General features: G+C 45.6%; 1 protein-coding gene across 7 annotated transcripts in view; it reads right to left on the reverse strand.

The window, feature by feature from the left end:
* The window catches only part of acsl1 (acyl-CoA synthetase long chain family member 1), a 148,385-nt gene that overhangs the window by 64,636 nt on the left and 61,339 nt on the right, over positions 1 to 22,410 (reverse strand). For all 7 annotated transcript variants that reach the window (XM_033018555.1, XM_033018549.1, XM_033018553.1 and 4 more), the window contains exons 4-8: positions 17,125 to 17,189; positions 9,718 to 9,819; positions 8,617 to 8,716; positions 3,396 to 3,574; positions 990 to 1,022 (exon numbers count right to left, since the gene is read on the reverse strand). In XM_033018555.1, the coding sequence (XP_032874446.1) occupies positions 990 to 1,022; positions 3,396 to 3,574; positions 8,617 to 8,716; positions 9,718 to 9,819; positions 17,125 to 17,189 (479 nt within the window). The remainder of the gene's footprint in view (positions 1 to 989; positions 1,023 to 3,395; positions 3,575 to 8,616; positions 8,717 to 9,717; positions 9,820 to 17,124; positions 17,190 to 22,410) is intronic.

Consider the following 22,410-nt stretch of genomic DNA (forward strand, 5'->3'; position numbering starts at 1 on the left):
GCGAGTGCAGTCGCAGTGCCGACAAAAGCTCATCATAGGTTAACCTACTCATTCCTGGGATCATTCAAAACTGCTCACAATATTCCAAATGCGGCCTTACCATCGCCTTATAGATACTCAACTTTACATCCCTGGTTTTGCATACAAGCCCTCTTGAAATAACGTTTGCTTTCTTTACTACCGATTCAACTTGCAGATTAACTTTTTGGGAATCCTGCACCAACACTCCCAAGTCCCTTTGTACCTTCGATTTCTGGATTCTCACCTCACTTAGAAAATAGTCTATGCCTTTATTCCTACATTCAAAATGCATGACTCCACACTTTGCTACGCTGTATTCCATCTGCCACTTCTCTGCCCACTCTCCCAACCTGTCCATGTCCTTCTGCAGAGTCCCTGCTTTCTCTACACTACCTGCCCCTCCACCTATTTCTGTATCATCCGGAAACCTGGCCACAAAGCCTTCAATCCCCTCGTCCAAATCATTGATATACAACATGAAGAGTAGCGGCTCCAGCACCGAGCCCTGTGGAACTCCACTAGTCACTGGCAGCCAACCAGAAAAATCCCCCTTTATTGCCACTCTTTGTCTTCTGCCATCCAGCCAACCTGCTATCCATGCTAGTATCTGCCCTTTGATACCGTGGGCACTGGTCTTTCTAAGCAGCCTCACGTTCGACACCTTATCAAAGGCTTTCTGAATATCTAGGTAAGCAACATCTACTGACTCTCCTTTGCCTGTCCTGCTATTTACTTCTTCAAAGAATTCCAGCAGATTCGTCAAGCTAGACCTCCCCTTCACATGGCCATGCTGACTTTGGCCTATTTTATCGTGAAATGATATGGATCCCATGAAGTCTACTTCGCCATTCAATCATGGCTGATCTATCTTTCCCTCTCAACCCCATTCGTCTCGTAACCTTGGACGCCCTTACTAATCAAGATTCCACATTCTACAGTTCCTCGTGTCTCCATCAAGGTTCACTTACGCTTGTCTTGTGTCTCTTTTCCTTTCCAGATTTCTGCAAGAAAAAAGAGAAAAGAGGGAAAATAAATGTGCAAATTATTGAATTTGGTTCCAGCATGCAAATCACGTCAATTCAAATGACACGAGTTGTATTAAATACATACTTTGGCCTCGGCAATAATCATCCCAATACATTAACTTGGCCACAAGCATTGAGTATTGAATCCTATCCAACAGATGTTTCAGATTCGGATTATTTTATTATCACATAGAACCCTGGTGCATGAAATTTATTGTTCACAAAACAGACAATAGACAATGGGTGCAGGAGTAGGCCATTCGGCCCTTCGAGCCAGCACCGCCATTCAATGTGTTCATGGCTGATCATCCACAATCGGTACCCCGTTTCTGCCTTCTCCCCATATCCCCTGACTCCGCTATCTTTAAGAGCCATATCTAACTCTCTCTTGAAAGTTTCCAGAGAACCGTCCTCCAGAGAATTCCACACTCACAACTCTCTGTGTGAAGAGGTGTTTCCTCGTCTCCGTTCTAAAAGGCTTACCACTTATTTTTAAACTGTGGCCCCTGGTTCTGGACTCCCCCAACATCGGGAACATGTTTCCTGCCTCTAGAATGTCACGAGGCCATGATCATATTGAATGGCGGTGCTGGCTTGAAGGGCCGAATGGCCTACTCCTGCACCTATTGTCTATTGTCTCACAGTGGAAACAGAATACCTACAATGATGATCAATACAACGATAAAAGCAATAATCGGAGACCTGAAGACATGAATCGAGAACCAGAGGACATGGGTTTAAGGTGAACTGGAAAAAATGTAATAGGAATCTGAGGGGGAACTTTTTCACACAAAGGGTGGTGGGGCTATGGAACAAGAGGAGGTAGTTGAGGCAGCGACTATCCCAAGGTTTAAGAAACAGTTAGACAGGTACTTGGATAGGACAGGTTTAGAGGGATATGGACCAAATGCAGGCAGGTGGGACTAGGGCAGCTGGGACGTGTTGGCCGGTGTGGGCAAGTTGGGCCGAAGGGCCTGTTTCCTTGCTGTATCATTCTATGACTCTAATAATAATACATCAGCAGAGTGCTGCAAGATTGTAGAGTATTCCAAAATAGTGCAGGAAATCATTAAAGTACAATAATATAATCGCTGAATGAAGGAGAGTTGAGGGTGCTGATAACTTCTTTGTGAATCAACTGATGAGGAGAATCTAATACGAAACTTTTCAAACATTGTACCTGGTTTCTATTAAAAGGAGGGGTGGCGCAGCGGTAGAGTTGCTGCCTCACAGCGCCAGAGACCCGGGTTCCATCCTGACCATGTGTGCTGTCTGTACGGAGTTTGTACCTTCTCCCTGTGACCTGTGTGGGTTTTCTCTGGGTGCTCCGGTTTCCTCCCTCACTCCAAAGACGTGCGGGTTTGTAGGTTAATTGGCTTCTGCAAATTGTAAATTGTCCCTAGTGTGCGTAGGATACTGATAGTGTACAGGGTGAATGTTGGTCGGCAGGGACTCAGTGGGCCGAAGGGCCTGTTTCCGCGCTGTGCGTCTACAGTCTAAAGAGTAAAATGATGTGCAGCACCTCTGGGGAGGGGTGAGTGAAAGAGGCGATTGATTCTGGAGTCTTATAACAATTGTGAAGAAGCTGGTCCTAAGTCTGGATATCCTAACTTTTAAGCACCTGTATCTTCTTGCAGAAGTTGGAAGAGAGGAAACAGGAATGGCCAGGATTGCAGGCATTGACTGTTTATACAGATATCAGTACTCAGATGTTACAGAAATAGCGATTAGCTCAGTCAATGTTATCGGGAGAAAAGCAATATTTCCGTGAATTTAAAAGACATATGCACTGCCATGGATAATAACATTGGAATTAAAACATGAAACATGGATCTCACATCCCGTATTAATGTTTAATTATGAAATTAATGATTATTATTATTAATGTTTAATGTTTTATGTGTCATTCCTAACTGTCACTGTATGTCATGTTGTCACTTGTGGGCGGAGCACCAAGGCAAATTCCTTGTATATGAATACTTGGCCAATAAACTTATTCATTCATTCATTCATTCATTCATTCATTCAATCATTCATTCATTCATTCATTCATTCGGGTTGGAAGGAGCTGCAGATGCTGGTTTAAACCGAAGGTAGACACAAAATGTTGGAGTAACTCAGCGGGACAGGCAACATCTCTGGAGAGAAGGAATGGGTAACGTTTCGGGTCGAGACCCTTCTTCAGACTGCAGTCGGGTCTCGACCCGAAACGTCACCCATCACTGGGAATACAGAGCAAAGACACGATGGGGAAAATACGTCTTGATCTCTGCACCCTTCACTAATAACAGTGCATGTACTGCAAGCAGTCAGCACACTTGAAAACGGGATTGATTTTATAAATCTCACCTCTATCTCGGCTAAAGAGACAACCTCGACTTCATGTCGTATTCCTCGATGTACGAGGTCTTCTCCAAAAGATTCCATGACAACGATAGTCTTGAGTTCTGCTGTGATCCCAGTTTCCACCCCATTTAGAAGCATGCGTGCTCTCCCTGCTGTGTCACAGACTACCACTTCCATATCCGCTGCGGGCAAGGAGAAAAGTGGGACATTTTTTAATGGTGAGATCACCCCAAAGTACCTTAAAACCAGTCCTTGCATATACGATACGATCGAACTTCATTTATCCCAGGAGGGAAATTGATCTGCCAACATTCATAAAACACAAAATAAATGAAACATGAAATTAAAATGATGAGTGGAAAGGATTGGGGGTGTGCAAAAATTAGGGTGGGGGGAAGGGGGGGGTGGCAGTAGGGGAGTCAGTCTACCCCACGACAGAAGGGGGCGGAGTTGTACAGTTTGACAGCCACAGAGAAGAAGGATCTCCTGTGGCGTTCTGTGCTGCATCCTGGTGGCACCAGTCTGTTGCTGAAGGTGCTCCTCAGGTTGACCAGTGTGTCATGGAGGGGGATTATTAGATTTATATCAGTGTTAAGAAATATGACGCTATATCATACGCACACCTCCAGATTCAGGGACAGTTTCTTCCCAGCTATTATTAGGCAAATGAACCATTGTATCACCAACAAGAGAGCAGTGCTGAACTACTATCTACCTCTTTGGTGACCCTCGGACTATCCTTAGTCGGACTTTACTGGCTTTACCTTGCACTAAACGTTATTCACTTATCATGTACCTATGCACAGTAAATGGCTCGATTGTAATCATGTATTGTGTTTCTGCTGACTGGTTAGCACGCAACAAAAGCTTTTCACTGTACCTCGGTAAACGTGACAATAAACTGAACTGAATAAGTTCGCTGTTCCAGCGCCAACCAACCTCCATTTCAAGCAGCGTGTTTCTTGTGCTAAAGATGGCCACAAAGTGCTGGAGTAACTCAGCGGGTCAGGCAGCATCTCTGGAGAACATGGATAGGTGACGTTTCACAGTGTGCTGGAGTAACTCAGCGGGTCAGGCAGCATCTCTGGAGAAAAGGATGGGTGATGTTTCACAGAGTGTCGGAGTAACTCAGCGGGTTAGGCAGCATCTCTGGGGAACATGGATAGGTGACGTTTTGGGTCGGGACCTTGCTTCAGAGTGTGGGATATTTCATCTAATTTTCGTCCATGTTGGTCACCTATAATTCTTGTAGGTCAGCAATAGATTTATTACAAAACTGAGCGGAGAATGTCAAGTTTCATGTTTTGAATTGTTTTAACTGGAAAGTTGTATAAGGTGAGAGGGGAAAGATTTTATAGGAACCTGAGGGGCAACCTTTTCCACAAGGGGTTGGAGGGTATAAGGAATGAGCTGCCAGAGGAGGTAGTTGAGCCAGGTACAAAATCAACATTTAAAAATCATTTGGAGAGTTCCGTGCATAGGAAATGTTTGGGCCGGTGCGCGTGCAGTATGACTCACTGACTTTAACTATTTAAAAGAATATATGCTCTGATTCACTTTTGTTTCATTCCTGTATCTGTTTAGTTCAGATTGGTTTAGTTTAGTTTGGTTTAGTCATGTGTACTGAAGTACATCTCCATCATGGTCTGGTTTGGCTCAGCCACTAAGCACGACATCCGGAGGCTGCAGCGAATCGTCCGATCAGCAGAGCTGCGACCTTCCCTCCATTGATGAACTGTACACTGCAAGGGCCAGGAAGCTCATCTCTGACCCCTCTCAGCCTGGCCACAAACTCTTTGAATCGCTTCCCTCTGGAAGGCGACTCTGGACTGTCAAAGCTGCCACAGCTAGACATAAAAACAGCTTTTTTCCCACGAGTTGTAGCTCTACTCAATATCCAAAAATCTGTAGCGTCCTTTTGCTCTGGTATTTAATTTAATTCACATCTTTATTCGATAATGTTTTATTATTAATGTTTAATATTTTATGAATCATTGCTAACTGTCACTGTATGTCATGTTGTCACTTGTGGGTGGAGCACCAAGGCAAATTCCTTGTATGTGAATACTTGGCCAATAAACTTATTCATACACTTATTCATGAAGTGAAAAGCTTTTGTTGTATGCTATCCAGGCAACGGAAAGACAATGCATGATTACAATCGAGCCATTTACAGTGTATAGATGTGTAGAAAATAACTGAAGATACTGGTTTATTCCAATGATAGACACAAAGTGCTGGTGTAACTCAGCAGGTCAGGCAGCATCTCTGGAGAAGAAGGATGGGTGATGTTTTGGGTCGGAACCCTTCTTCAGACAGGGTTTCTGAAGAAGGTTTCCGACCCGAAATGTCACCCATCCTTCTTCTCCACAGTGTTCGGATACATAGAGTCATAGAGTGATACAGTATGGAAACAGGCCCTTCGGCCCAACTTGCCCACGCCGGCCAACTTGTCCCAGTTACACTAGTCCCACCTGCCTGCGCTTGGTCCATATCCCTCCAAACCTGTCCTATCCATGTACCTGTCTAACTGTTTCTTAAACATTGGGATAGTCCTCATCTGGCAGCTTGTTCCATGCACCCACCACCCTTTATGTGAAAAAGTTACCCCTCAGATTCCTATTAAATCTTTTCCCCTTCATCTTGAACCTATGTCCTCTGGTCCTCAACTCCCCTACTCTGGGCAAAAGACTCTGTGCATCTATCCAATCTATTCTCATGATTTTGTACACCTCTATGAGATCACCCCTCATCCTTTTGCGCTCAATGGAATAGAGGCCCTGCCGACTCAACCTCTTCCTGTAGCTCACACCCTCTAGTCCTGGCAACATCCCATGCGATCTAACCTTCCAGAGCAGCCTACCATACGGAACCTTGTCGAACGCCTTACTGAAATCCATGCACACAACATCTACAGCTCTGCCCTCTGACCTTTTTGGTCACGTCTTCAAAAAAATCAATCAGATTTGTGAGACACGACCTCCCACGTACAAAACCATGCTGACTGTCCCTAATCACCCCTTGCCCATCCAAATGCCTGTGTAACCTACCTCTCAGAATACTCTCCAGTAACTTTCCAACTACAGATGTTAAGCTCACCGGCCTATAGTTCCCAGCATTATCACTGCAGTCCACCTTCAAACACGACAGTACCTTCAGTATTTCATTGACAGTAACACAGACTGCTCTCAAGACACTTCCAAGTAAGAAATGTTTAAGAAGATGTAGATGCTGCCTCACCCGCTGCGTTTCTCCAGCATTTTTTGTCTACCTTCCAAGTGAGAAATGCTGCTTTTGGGGCAGTGATTTGACAGAGTGGAGCGAGTGTAATGAGCGATTGCAGATCCGCTTCTGGGACCACCAAGCACAGAGTCGTCTGGCTTGGGCACCATCTTGGATCCAAAACGTATACAGAAACAATGACATTGAAACAGTGCGGACTCGAGAAACGCCAGATGCTGGAACCTTGAGCAATGCGCAACGTGCTGGAGGAACTCGTGTGGGAAGGAACTGCTGATGCTGGTTTAAACCGAAGATAGACTGACCAAAGATAGTCTGAAGAAGGGTCTTGGAAATAGGAATACTTTCTCGTCACATGTGACTAAGCACAGTGAGATTCTTTGCTTGCAGACACAATGTATACAGACAGCGGCCACCTACAGGGCTGGTAAAGTTACAAAGCACGCCGGCTCCCCCTTTTGATCCCCCTCCGCCCCACCACCACAGCGGTTCCCCCCCCCACGCCGGGTCCCCATTGTCCTATGTCCCCCCCCCCCCAAATTGTCCATTGTTCTTCCCCTCCCCCCTCACGGCAGTCCTCCACGCTTTCATCGACCGCGGGTCGACCCGCGAGGCTTCACCACCGCCGAGGCCCCATCGTCGCGAGGCTTCACCGCTGCCGCCGTGAGTCTTCACCACCGCTGCCGAGGCCCCACTTCACGCCTCCGCGGTGCCGACCTGGGCTCCAGTCGCGGGCTCCGTCTCGACCCAAATCGTCACCCATTCCTTCTCTCCAGAGATGCTGCCTGTCCCGCTGAGTTACTCCAGCATTTTTGTGTCTACCTTCGTGCTGGAGGAACTCAGTGGGTCAGGCAGCATCCGTGGAGGGAATGGCCAGGTAACATTTTGGCACCAGGTCCTTTTTTCAGATTGGCAAAGAGTCCCGACCTGAAATGCAGCCTGCATTTAGTGCAACTATTCCTTCCACAGTCGTTGACAGACCCGCTGAGCTCCTGCAGCACTTTGCGTTTTACAGATTGAATTGAAATTGAGGCATGCTTATATTTTTTTTACATTTCGGCAGTGAAGATTTCCCACAAAATCCACAAAAGTTTAGGAATGTTAAATTGAGCTGACAGATTTCCTCCAACAGCGCATGACAGGGAAACAAGCAAGGAAATGAACACTGCAGCTTTGCATACTTTATTTAAAACGACAGAGGGCTACTTGGAAAAGAAAGAGAGAAATGGGATCAGGCTTGCCTTACTTCATGAGAGGAAACACAAATTGCAATCATGAATTTGAGGAATTTAAGGACATTCTTGCTATTGAGGGAGTGCAGCGTAGGTTTACCAGGTTAATTCCCGGGATGGCGGGACTGTCGTATGCTGAGAGAATGGAGCAGCTGGGCTTGTACACTCTGGAGTTTAGAAGGATGAGAGGGCATCTCATTGAAACATATAAGATTGTTAAGGGTTTGGACACGCTAGAGGCAGGAAACATGTTGCCGATGTTGGGGGAGTCCAGAACCAGGGGCCACAGTTTAAGAATAAGGAGTAAGTCATTCAGAACGGAGACGAGGAAACACTTTTTCTCACAGAGAGTGGTGAGTGTGGAATTTGCTGCCTCAGAGGGCGGTGGAGGCGGGTTCTCTGGATGCTTTCAAGAGAGAGCTAGATAGGGCTCTTAAAAATAGCGGAGTCAGGGGATATGGGGAGAAGGCAGGAACTGATTGGGGGTGATCAGCCATGATCACATTGAATGGCGGTGCTGGCTCGAAGGACCGAATGGCCTCCTCCTGCACCTATTGTCTATTGACACGCAGATGACACGCGAGGATTTTGAACATACCACAATCCTGGGGCGGCAGAGAGACACCCACACGTCACTATATGCGTCACCACGCGTCACGACCCGACCACGCCGCGACAACCTCTTTTCAGGCCGTCGCCTAAAATGTCGCCCAAGTGGGACAGACCCTTTAACTTATTTATTGTCAACGTACCTTTGTTTATGATAAAGGAAATAGCTTCGATCCCCAGCGTATCGTACAGTGGCACAACGACCATGGAAAACGCGTAACAAGCCTGTTCAACAATAACCCACTGCGGTGGGATGGGAGAAGGTCATAACACACTGCAGCAACACACAACTGACTTATCACCGAGATAACACAGGACTAGAGATACATTTTACTTTTGCACAAGAAATACTAAATAAACTTGTGGACGGCATGGTGGAGTTGCTGCTTCACAGCGCAAGAGACCCAGGTTCGATCCTGACTACGGGCGCTGTCTGTACGGAGTTTGTACGTTCTCCCCGTGACCCGCGTGGGTTTCCTCCAGGTTCCCTGGTTTCCTCCCACACTCCCAAAGACGTACAGGATTGAAGATTAATTGGCTTGGTCCCCAGTGTGTGTGGGATAGTGTTAATGTGCGGGGATCACAGGTTGGCACAGACTTGGTGGGCCGAAGGGCCTCATTCCGTGCTGCACCTCCAAACTAAATGACAAGAACTATACAAGCTTTAATGCGGGTGCTGTCAGTGCAGAGTTTGTCCGTTCTCACCGTGACCGCGTGGGTTTTCTCCGGGTTCTTCTGTTTCCTCCCACACTCCAAAGACGTGCAGGTTTGTAGGTTAAATGGCTTGGTATCACTGTATAAGTGTCAAATTGTCCCTATTGTGTGGAGGGTAATTTGCAGGAATTGCTGGTCGGCGCGCACTCGTTGGGCCGAAGGGCCTGTTTCCCCGCTGTATCTCTAAACCTAACTAAACTACTCCAAATAAATGGGACTTATTGTGGTGAGTTTTAAAGAGGACACCTCAAGGGAAGTTGAGGGGCTCATGTTGTCGACCTCCCCGTGGTGAGCCCTGGCATCTGACCTCAGTCAGGCCAACGACAACAAACAGAGACAGCAGCAGCGCCGCAGCTCGGCGCCAACCCGGAGCGTGCGCCCATTTTAGGGCGGGCACCGACGGACGTCGAACCGGATGGCATCACCCTGCTGCGGACTTCTGCTGCCTCAAATACAAGAAGAAGAAGAAGAAGAAGGGAAGTTATTATTGGAACTAAAAATTGGAGCTCAAATTTTTTTTAAGTGCTTACCTCTGGTCTGTTTTGGGCATAAATTCCTATATATTCACTGTTCCCTCCTTTGTAGCCCCGACGTATAAATCCCGAACCTATACATTCTGCCCTTTCACTAACCTGAAAAACAAGATGAGAAACATTAAAGCCAGCGTAATGGGGCTGTCCCACTGTACAAGCTAATTCAAGAGTTCCCCTGATCCGAACTCGGAGAATTACGGTAATAGCCGCTCGTAGGTACTCGGGGCTCTCGTGGACATTTTTCAACATGTTGAAAAGTCTTCACGAGTCTTCATGAGCTTACCGCGTTTCCCCGAGTACCTGCCGTTAGCGTTACGAGCCGCTAAGAGACGTCCCGTGCTCCGACGTACCCACTACGTACATTCTACGTGCTTACCACGAGTTTGATTTTTTTTAAACTCGGGAGAGCTCTTGAATTACCTCGTACAGTGCAACAGGCCCTTGATACTTATATTTGTCACAGCTACACCAGCTGGGCAACTGAATCATCCAACCACATCTAGAGATTGGGCTTGAACTACTATCTACCGTGACCCTTGGACAATCCTTGAATGGTCTATGCTGGCTTTACCTTGTGTAGTGGCAGATTATTATATCATTCACCAAACGTTATTCCTTATCATGCACTGTATCACTTATCATGCATTCCTTATCTATACACTGTAAATGGCTCGATTGTAATCATGTATTGTCTTTCTGCAGACTGGTTAGCACGCAACAAAAAAGCTTTTCATTGTACCTCGGGGATCTCATTGAAACATATAAGATTGTTAAGGGGTTGGACACGCTAGAGGCAGGAAACATGTTCCCGATGTTGGGGGAGTCCAGAACCAGGGGCCACAGTTTAAGAATAAGGGGTAAGCCATTTAGAACAGAGACGAGGAAACACTTTTCTCACAGAGAGTGGTGAGTCTGTGGAATTCTCTGCCTTAGAGGGGGCGGTGGAGGACGGTTCTCTGGATGCTTTCAAGAGAGAGCTAGATAGGGCTCTTAAAGATAGCGGAGTCAGGGGATATGGGGAGAAGGCAGGAACGGGGTACTGATTGGGGATGATCAGCCATGATCACATTGAATGGCGGTGCTGGCTCGAAGGGCCGAATGGCCTACTCCTGCACCTATTGTCTACTGTCTATTGTCTATTGTCTATTGGTAGAAGTGACAATAAACTAAACTAAACCGAACTACAAGTGGGGCAGCTGGTAGAGCTGCTGCCTCACAGCGCCAGAGACCCGGGTTCGACCCTGACCTTGGGTGCTTTCTGTGTGGAGTTTGCCCATTCTCCCTGTGACCACGTGAGTTATGTCCGGGTTATCTGGTTTCCTCCCACATCCCAAAAATTGGTCGGTTAATTGCCCCTAATGGGTGACTGGTAGAATCTGTGGAGACTTGGTAATAATATGGAGAGAATAAAACTGGATAAGATTGGTGTAGGATGAGTGTGAATGGGTTAGTATAGACTCTGTGGGCCAAAGAGCCTGTTTCCAACTGCACTTCTCTAACTATCTAGTAATGCAGCTACCTGGTACTTTAATAGCCTTGGAAGAAAAATCACATCATAATCATAATCATACTTTTACAGCCAACCATACACACCCTCATATACACTAAGACATATTCAGCAACCCTTCTTTTTCATTCCAAGAACTAACAAAGAAATTGGGAGACGTGCATTTAAATTCAAAGCTCCTTCTGACTGGAATACTCTGCCTAGTACCATAAGAACTATTAGCTCATTTTGTCTATTTAAAAATACACTTTTACCCTTCCTTATAAAACCATGTACCTGTTTCTAGTATTAGAGTCTTCGAGCTCCTTTATCTAGCTTGCTCTGTGTGTGATCATTTGGCATAACTATTGTATATGCATGGCCATTACACTTATGTATTATTGTATTGCATAGTGTAACAAGGTCTTATATTGTATTATGTCACAATATCATGAAATAATATATCATGTAATAATGTTGATAGTATGTATTAACGTACGATGTATGATAGGTGGTATATGGTATTATGCATCAACATTATGTTGTAACACATAACTATTATTATTATTGGATATGTAAAGCCAATTAACAATTGTTATAAACTATAACAAGTGGGGATGGAGGGGTTGTGGGATTGGTGTGTGGGTAGGTGGGTCAATGAGAACCTCTATGTAGCAATGTTACAAAATTTTGAGATTTTAAAAATCAAGTCTGTAATTTATCCCATCAGATAAAGCATAAAAATAAGTTTAATTTGACACCTAATTCACTTTCATATCTCAAGTATTTAAAAAGTTATGGCCATTTTCATACTCGGAAATGAGCATCTTGTTCCCTATTGATTTTCTATGGACATAACAAAAAAGCTGTGATCGTGAACAGTCAAAAGCCCATAACTTTCTTAAAAATTAAGAGAACTGAATGAAATTTTCAGTTATCATAGATTGAAGCATTCTGAAACAAATATAAAATAATCTTACTTGGATGACCTGAAATTAAAGCATATAATTAGTTAGTTACCTAATTGTAGCTAATTTCAGACTTCAATTACTAGATCTAAACATCTATCCATTTCTTAATAAATGATTAACATTTTTAAATAGCCTAAATGTCCAAATAATATTCACAAATAATTCACAATAAAACATGATTTTTAAATCTCATTTACATTAATTTATAGGCCAAATGGAAGGAATTCAGTGTTCAATTGCTGTAAATAAATGCCCATTTAAATCAGCTTTCCAGTGGGTTCCTGTGAACGCGCTGGTTTAGAACGTTCACATTGCAGTAGATTTGTGCCCCAAATGCCCAGAAAAATACTGCGGGATATAATGGGCCCAAAATGAGCTTCTCGCAATATTAAACTTTGTATAAAGGGATCTTTAGAAGCCCTTTTTAATGTAAAAATATGCAGCCTACCTTCAATTATTTGCTCTATGAGACACTGCGGTTGCTGGCGGTCGCGGGTTTAGAGATTGATTTTTAAACTACTATAACTATTATACGAGGCCTTTAAAACTAATAATAGCTTTTGCGACGGGGTCTTCCAGCGATTTTTCGTTAATAATTAACTAGGCTGAACATCTTCGATTTGATCAGCCTAGAGAAAATCGCGTTTTAAACCCGCCCCCCCCTAAACGGCGCCAAAATCGCGCACACCCGCAGCGACAGATTTTCAACGACGCTTCAGGTAGGCTTTGCAACATACCTACTCTATGTATGTTATGTCTTGTGCTGTATGTTCTATGTTGGACCCCCTCGAAAACGAGATGACTGTCCATCTCAAGGGGTTATCCATGAATAAACTTGTTTCAAATAATGTTTTGCAACATATGAAGAATTTGATTTACCACACAGTCATATCAATAAAAAAGCAATAAGACACACAAAATACATTTTAACATGAACATCCACCACAATGACTCCTCCACATTCCTCACTGTGATGGAAGGCGAAAAAATTCAATCTCTTCCCTTCTTTGTTCTCGGGGGCCTCGGGCCTTCCGTAGCCGGCAGTCGGGCCCTCCGCATCGGGGCAATCAAGCATCCGGGGGGATCTCAGCTCCCCCGCGCCAGGCGATCGGACCCCTGGTCGGGGCTGGTCGAACCTTCTGCGACTTTGGAGCTTCCCGACATCGGTCTCTCACCGAGACTGCGAGCTCCTCGATGGTGAAATCCGCAAGCCCCGGTTGGAGCGTCGATCCCAGGCAAGGGATCGCAGGCTCCGATGGTAAGTCCACGGCCCCACGATGGGGCTCAAAGTCAGTCCCGAGCAAAGGCCTCCAGCTCCGTGATGCTAGGCAGCATGAATCAATCCCTCATGAATGCATGAATGCCCACAACATGAATTTCCATGGTTACAAGTTTCACCTCATATTTTGGAGACCATTGTATCTTGCACATGGTAAAATCTAGACTTCATTTCATGAAATTTATTGAAATTGAGACCTACAAATTCATATATGCTATTTTCACCCCTGAGAAGAGGGTGCTAACAATTTCCACAATGCTATTCCAAAGGTTCCTGTGAAAAGACACAATTTTCCTTTGCATTTGACCGATTCACCGCTACCCCATTGTGTACATTAGACTTCAAAGACTTGTCCCACCCCGGTCATTCCTTCTTCTCCCCGCTACCATCTGGCAAAAGATCCAGAAGCTTGAAAGCGCGCACCACCAGACTCAGGAGCAGCTTCTTGCCCTCTGTTATCAGGCTTCTGACCGGTCCTTCCATACGGGTGGCATAGCGGTAGAGTTGCTGCCTCACAGCGCCAGAGACCCGGGTTCGAACCTGACTACGGGTGCTGTCTGTAACAGTTTATACGTTCTCCCGTGACCTGTGTGGGTTTTTCCCTGGTGCTCCGGTTTCCTCCCACACTCCAAAGACATACAAGTTTGTAGGCTAATTGGTGTGCAGGTACAGCAGGCAGTGAAGAAAGCTAATGGAATGTTGGCCTTCATAACAAGAGGATTTCAGTATCGGAGTAAAGAGGTTCTTCTGCAGTTTTATAGGGCTCTGGTAAGACCACATCTGGAGTATTGTGTACAGTTTTGGTCTCCTAATTTGAGGAAGGACATCCTTGTGATTGAGGTATTGCGGCATAGGTTCACGAGATTGATCCCTGGGATGGCGGGACTGTCATATGAGGAAAGATTGAAAAGACTAGGCTTGTATTCACTGGAGTTTAGAAGGATGAGGGAGGATCTTACAGAAACATATAAAATTGTAAAAGGACTGGACAAGCTAGATGCAGGAAAAATGTTCCCAATGTTGGGCGAATCCAGAACCAGGGGCCATTTAACTTTTTGGGGATCCTCAAGTTCAAGTTCAAGTTCAAGTTCAAGAGAGTTGATTGCCATGTGTCCCAGATAGGGCAATGAAATTCTTGCTTTGCTTCAGCACAACAGAATATAGAAGGCATGAATACAGAACAGATCAGTGTGTCCATATACCAATGTATAAATATATACACACATGAATAAATAAAGTGCAAATAAACAGATAATGGGCTATTAATGTTCAGAGTTTTGTATGAGTTGAGTTCAATAGCCTGACGGCTGTGGGGAAGAAGCTGTTTCTGAACCTGGACGTTGCAGTCTTCAGGCTCCTGTACCTTCTACCTGATGGTAGCGGGGAGATGAGTGAGTGGCCAGGATGGTGTGGGTCCTTGATGATGCTGGCAGCCTTTTTGAGGCAGCGACTGCGATAGATCCCCTCGATGGAAGGAAGGTCAGAGTCGATGATGGACTGGGCTGTGTTTATTACGTTTCGTAGTCTTTTTCGCTCCTGGGCACTCAAGTTGCCGAACCAAGCCACGATGCAACCGGTCAGCATGCTCTCTACTGTGCACCTGTAGAAGTTCGACAAAGTCCTCCTTAACAAAACGAGTGCTGCACCAGCACTCCCAAGTCCCTTTGCACCTCCGATTTCTGAATCGTCTCCACATTTAGAAAATCGCCTATGCCTTTATTCCTACTACCAAGATGCATGACCGCATACTTTGCTTGGCTGTATTCCACTTCTCTACCCACTCTCGCAATCTATCCAAGTGCTTCAGCAGAATCCCGCTTTTTCTACACTACCTGCCCCTCCACCTATCTTCGGCAAGGCTTTTGAGGGAGTGCAGCGTAGGTTTACAAGGTTAATTCCCGGGATGGCGGGACTGTCATATGCTGAGATACTAGAGCGGCTGGGCTTCTATACACTGGAATTTAGAAGGATGAGAGGGATTCTTATTGAAACATATAAGATTATTCAGGGTTTGGACACGCTAGAGGCAGAAAACATGTTCCCGATGTTGGGGGAGTCCAGAACCAGGGGCCACTGTTAGAACGGAGATGTGTAAACACTTTTTCTCACAGAGAGTTGTGAGTCTGTGGAATTCTCTGCCGCAGTGGGCGGTGCAGGCCGGTTCTCTGGATACTTTCAAGAGAGAGCTAGATAGGGCTCTTGAAGATAGTGGAGTCAGGGGATATGGGGAGAAGGCAGGAACAGGGTACTGATTGGGGATGATCACATTGAAGGGTAGTGCTGGCTCGAAGGGCTGAATGGCCTACTCCTGCACCTATTGTCTATTGTTTATTAAGATACGATTATCATTTAAAGCAACCTGATTATCAAAATGTCATCTCTTTTTATACAATTTCTCTGGCGATTACCGAGAAAGTCCTCTTCCAGAGTCTTCAAGACAGAAAGCAGAGACCACAACCCACGGACTTCCACAAAATCTTTCTAGAAGTTATCCTTAGTCTTACCCACAACTGCTTGGTCCATCGCGGATGCTGCGAGTCGGCTGCCCTGCCAGCAGTGTGTTCGTTATTTTGACTTTTTTTTTTAAGTGTGTCCAAGTGTTTGGTTTGGGTGTTTCTCAGTGTGTCTTGTTTGGGGGGTGGTGTGGGACAAAGGGGGGGAAACCATTTTTCGGTCACTTCCTCACGGAGGGGCGACTTTTCTATGTCGCTTCTCCACCTCCCCTCTCGCGGCCTAACACATAGATTGGAGCGGCCTTTCCCGGAGTCGGGCCCAGAGCTTCAGCAGCGGGCGCAGCGTGGACTTTTCCATCGCGGAGCGGGGGCGAACCTTTGCCGGGGGTCACCAGAGAGGAGTGCTACGATCGCTGGCCTGGTGACTTTGGCATCGTGGGGCCGTGATCTGCGGAGCTTCTAGCCGCGGGCGTGGCGTGGACTTACCATCTGGGATCCCTTGCCGGGGATCGCCGGAGAAGAGCTCCGACCGCCGGCCTGCGGCCTATAACATCCTGAAGCTGCGGTCTCCGGTAGGAAAGTGCCGATTCAGGAACTCCAAGCCACGGAGTGAGTTCGTCCAACCAGGCTTCGGAGTTTCAATCATCCCGACGAGACGGCCTGTACATCTGGCCGTCCGTAGCGGCGACTGCGGAGGGTTCATGGCCCCGACCACGGATGAACAAAGGAGGAGGACTGACTGAACGTTATTGCCCTCCACCACAGTGAGGAATGTTGATTCCACTGTGGTGGATGTTCATGTTATATTCTAATGTGTATTGTCCTCTTTTTGATTGTGTGGCTGCGTGGTAAATCAAATTCCAATGTACCTGTGGCAATAAATGTGAACTCGAACTTGAACTTTACAGACGATGCAAGCTGGATTGTTCAACTTTTCATACATTCATAAAGTCACAGAGAGTCATACAGCATGGAAACAGGCTCTTCGGTCCAATAAGTCCCAACTAGGCTAGTCCCATTTGACCCAAACCAATATGTCACTCATTTGCCCACATTTGTCCCATACCCTTCTAAACGTTCCTATCCATGTACCTGTCCAAGTATCTTTTAAATGCTGTCACAGTACCTGCCTTAACTACCTCTTCTGGCAGCTAGTACCATTTGCCCAACACTATTCATCAACATCTTCTTACTAAAAGGAACAAGCTTACTTACTTCACGATAGGATATCCACTGGAAAGGTTGATTTGGCTTTCTGCAGCCCACACAGGGTCCATTACCTAAAAAATACAAAAAAAATTAACTCTGCATGTAAATATTCTAACTCTTCTTGATTGCCTAAGCCACTTAAAATAATGCACAATAATCTGAATATGTTAAAAACTACTATCTTCCATGCTGCCACTGCGCCGGTTTAATTTTGATTTCTAATCATTGTAGGATATCAGCCAAGTTAAAAAATAATATAAATGTATACCATGCAAGGTTTATATCCAAGCCCATATTGTTCATTTCCTTGTACATGCACATAAATAGTCATAGAGTAATAGAGTTATAGATACATAGTCAATAGGTGCAGGAGTAAGTCAATCGGCCCTTCGAGCCAGCACCGCCATTCAATGTGATCATGGCTGATCATCCACAATCCATTAAAGAGCACTTCTTCAATGGCTGAGAAATTTCACATTTGTAAAAAAGTTCTAAATGAGGAACGTTTTGGGGAATGTCCCTCTTAATTCTTTGTGAATACCAAACTTTGTTGTGCCTTCCAACCACAAGTGAAGGATCTCTCTGGTTTCCTCAACATTCACATAAATGACTCCTTTGCACACCGCTGCTCCCATTTAAAAGAAGTATAACTTCATTCTAGCAATTCCTTTTAACATTCTTGATTTTATGTTAATAATATAATTAAGTTATGTGCGATATTTCACATTGCTTGAATACCATTCCAGTAATTGAGCTGCCCAAAACTGGAGATACATTAATAAACAAACCATCGCTAACCCGCACACTTTTACTAACTCATTTGTAAAATGCAAGCTGTTGAATTTTAAAAGAACAAAATTCCACATCGCTTGCATTTCACAAATGATTTAGTTAGAGTGTGCGGGTTAGCGATGAGAGAGGGGATGGGGAAACGAGGGAGGCATTGAACAGAAAGAATTCAGAAAAAATATTCTCACGTCATACGGCACAGAAACAGGCCCTTCGGCCCAACTTGCCCATGCCGACCGTGGTACCCCCATCTACTCGCCCACGTTTGGCCCATATCCCTCTGAACCTTTCCTATCCTTGAACCTGTCCGAATATCTTTTAAATGTTGTTATCGTATCTGCCTATTTGGACGGCACAGTGGCACAGTGATAGAGTTGCTGCCTTACAGAACCGGGTTCGATCCTGACTACGGGTGCTGTCTGTACGGAGTTTGTATGTTCTCCCAGTGGCCACGTGTGTCTTCTCTGGGTGCTCCAAAGATGTGCAAGTTTGCAGGTCAATTAGCTTCTGTAAGTTGTCCCTCCTCTTGTAGGATGCAAAACTGGGATAACATTGAAGAAGTCATCGGGTGGACGTTGGTCAGCGAGTTCTCAGTGGGCCGAAGGACCTCTTTCCACGTTATATCTCTAAATTAAACTAAAATAAAGCCTCAACTACTTCCTCTGGCAGTTAATTCCATATACCCACCACTTGCTGTGAAAAATGTTGTCCCTCATGTTCTTATTAAATCTTGCCCCTCTCACCTTAAACCTATGTCCTCTGATTCTTGATTCCTCCCTACTTTGGGTAAAAGACTCTTCATTTGAGAATGACACAACACACATGTAGCAAACAATGACCAGCGCAGTAACTGAGCTCAGGAAAACATAGGTTAGCCGTTGACAGCTACACAGTGGTGACATTTAATGGCGAGAAATATGGACTTTCAGTGGGAAGAATAGAAAGAGACGGTTTAAACTAAATGATTCAATTATAAAGGAGCTGCAGGAATGCCTGGGACCATAAATACTTGGCGGTGAAACGAGGGGAAGATATCTGACAGCGCATGCTACAGGGCGACCCAGGTGCGCAGCGGTAGAGTTGCAGCTTTACAGCGCCGGAGTCCCGGGTTCGATCCTGACTATGGGTGCCGCCTGTGCGGAATTTGTACGTTCTCCCCGTGACCACGTGGGTTTTGCTCCGGTTTCCTCCCACAATCCCAAAGACATACAGATTTGCATGTTAATTGGCTTCTGTAACTTGTCCCTAGTGTGTAGGATAGAGCTAGCGTGCGGGGTGATTGCTGGTCGGCGCGGATCCAGTGGGGTGAAGGGCCAGTTTCCACGCTGTAACTTTAAAGTCGATCTTTGACTCTACTAACAATGATTATTAAGTACGCTGAAATCATGCCAAGCTTTTAAAGGCGCTGACAGCCTTCATCTGGAGGACGATGTCAAATCCAAGACACCACGTTTTAGGAAAGATGCCGAAGAAAATTACCACAACAGTATTAGGATAGACACAAACTCAGCGGGTGAAGTTCCTCCAGCATTTTCGTCTACCTTTGATTTTTCCAGCATCTGCAGTTCTTTCTTAAACATTATCAGGCATCAGAGTCTTGTATCATTTGGGGAAACTAATTCTGGATTGATTATGCAATCATTGACTTGGAAAAATGTAAAAACAAAAAACAAGCCACGTGCACAACTCCTTATTGTATGTAGAAACAAAAAGCTGCAGTAACGCAGCAGGTCAGACAGCATTTCTGCCACCTATTCCTTTTCTCAACAGATGATGTCTGACCCGCTGAGTTACTCCAGCTTTTTGTGTCTATCTTCGGTTTAAACCAGCATCTGCTCACTCCTTATTGTATGTTCTACTTATGGGTATATGTTATACTTATTGTATGTTATACTTATACCACTGGGTCCATAACAGCATCAAGGGGAGCAAACACACCTTGTTGCATTTCCCTGTGCTCTTTTAACTTAGTCTGTCTCACATCAACCTATCAACTGCTCTTTGCCATTAACCCACAGTGTGGAGATTTACAGTAGTCAATTAAACATATTCATGTACTGCATAAGTATGTTGCATGAAGGAACTGCAGATGCTGGTTTAAACTGAAGATAAACACAAAGTGCTGGAGTAACACAGGCGACATCTCTGGAGAGAAGGTATAATTAACGTTTTGGGTTGAGCGTTCTTGAGACTGAATCGGGGGAGACGGAGATACAGAGATGTGGGTGTGTAAGGTGTGAAAACGAGACGAAGGGGATGCAGATCATGGAAAATGTAGAATGGATCGTTGTTAGCTAGGAGAAGGTAACATCAAAACAAACAGAGATAAAATGTAAACGAGGACATTCAGACTAGTCGGAGAACTGTGAAGGTGGAGGGATGGAGAGAGAGGGAAGGCAAGGGTTACTTGAAGTTCGAGAAGTCAATGTTCATACCGCTGGGGTATAAGCTGCCCAAGCGGAATATGAGGTGCTGTTCCTCCAATTTGCGCTGGGCCTCACTCTGACAATGGAGGAGGCCCAGGGCAGAAAGATCAGTGTGGGAATGGGAGGGGGAGTTAAAGTGTTTAGCAACCGGGAGATCAGATATCAGTATGTTTGTTAAGATTTTATTAAGAAGCGGCCTCCACCGCCCTCTGAGGGAGAGAATTCCACACTCATAACTCTCTGTGTGAAAAAGTGTTTCCTCATCTCTGTTCTAAATGGCTTACCCGTTATTCTTAAACTGTGGCCCCTGGTTCTGCTCCCCCAACATCGGGAACATGTTTCCTCCCTCTAGCATCTAGATCCCCTCTCATCCTTCTAAACTCCAGAGTGTACAAGCCCAGGTGCTTCATTCTCTCAGTGTATAGAAACATCGAAAATAGGTGCAGGAGGAGGCCATTCGGCCCTTCGAGCCAGCACCGCCATTCATTGTGATTATTGCTGATCGTCCCCTATCAATAACCCGTGCCTCCCTTCTCCTCAAATCCCTTGACTCCACTAGCCCCTAGAACTCTATCTAACTCTCTCTTAAATCCATCTATGGCTGATCATCCACAAATTTGACAGTCCGGCCATCCCTTGTAAACCTATGTTGCACTCCCTCAATAGCAAGAATGTCCTTCCTCAAATTAGGGGACCAAAACTGCACACAATACTCCAGGTGTGGTCTCACTAATGTCCTGTACAACTGCAGAAGGACCTCTGTCCTATACTCGACTCCTCTTGTTATAAAGGCCAACATGCCATTCACTTTCTTCACTGCCTGCTGGACTTTATGCGTTAGCACCGGGTGCACCGGTTTCCTCCAACATCCCAAGGACATGCTGGTTTGTAGGTTAATCGGCCCTCTGTAAATTGCCCCCTAGTGCGCTGGGAGTGGGTGGGAAAGTGGGATTACATAGAACATAGTGTGCATGGCTGCTCAGTGGTCGGTGTGGCCTCGGTGGGCCGAAGAGCTTGTTTCGATGCTGTATCTCTAACTGAACCAAACCATCATGTCGAAGATTTGTACCAAGCACGTGCCTGCCGTGAGTAATTACTCAGGGTAGGCAGTCAGTCGGCTTTTAAAAAATCGTGAAAACCGAGCATGCACAGATTGTTCTCCTCTCCGGTAGGCAGTCTGTCGACTTTTATAAAGTAATTGGTCTTCAAAAGCCTTATCTCTCAATAAAGTATTTAAAAACATGTAGCCCAAAGTAATTTACTTGCCACACCGTTTGTACACAAACTCCATTCTTCTCCCTTAGTTTCTTAAGACACTCTCAAGATAATGGCAATCCGTGTTTGAAAAACCCACCAAGCAACTTGGGCTGCACGCAGTCCACGGTGCAAAGGCAGAATTTCAGCTGCCTTTATAGACCGTTGTCATTGAAGGCTTGAAGCAGCGTCGACGGCACGCGAGCTGCACACACTTTTGTGTGTTACATGTACTGCGGATGAAAGGCACAGGAGAGTTATGCCTACCAAAGAGATCGATCTCTTAGGAAGGCATAATTCTCCCGTGCCTTTACTATTTATATTTAGTAACTGGACTAAGTGGGACCCGTTGGGTCCCAGCATCGCACGGGTGGGCTGGTCCCTCAACGCAATATTCCACCTCTCCACCAATTCCAATATTAGTGGCCAGTGGGGGGGCGGGGCACTTTCTGGAGTGCTAGTATGGGTGTTGGGCGCTGAAGGGAATGGTTTCCAGAGGGCTAGTATGGATATTGTGGGTCGAATGGATTATTGGGCTGGCGGCTCAGTCCCTCAAGCCTGTTGAGCTGGCAGCTCACTTACTCACGGCTGGTGGGCTCGCAGTTGACTCACGGCTATTCCTTGAAATTCCATTTCAAGCAGGGTGCAAGGGCACCAAATTCAAGTGCAGTTTCATACCATTTCAAGCAGGGTGCAAGGCCACTAAAGACAGCGAGTCATGACCTCTCCCTCCCCCATCTTGCAGAGACTGAGCCACACCCACACTTCCAGGTTTTATAGTCCCTCCCCCCTCCCACCAGAAGGGGCGTGGCCTTCATGGCGT

Source organism: Amblyraja radiata, chromosome 3 (assembly GCF_010909765.2).
Source record: "Amblyraja radiata isolate CabotCenter1 chromosome 3, sAmbRad1.1.pri, whole genome shotgun sequence".
Taxonomy (NCBI): Eukaryota; Metazoa; Chordata; class Chondrichthyes; order Rajiformes; family Rajidae; genus Amblyraja; species Amblyraja radiata.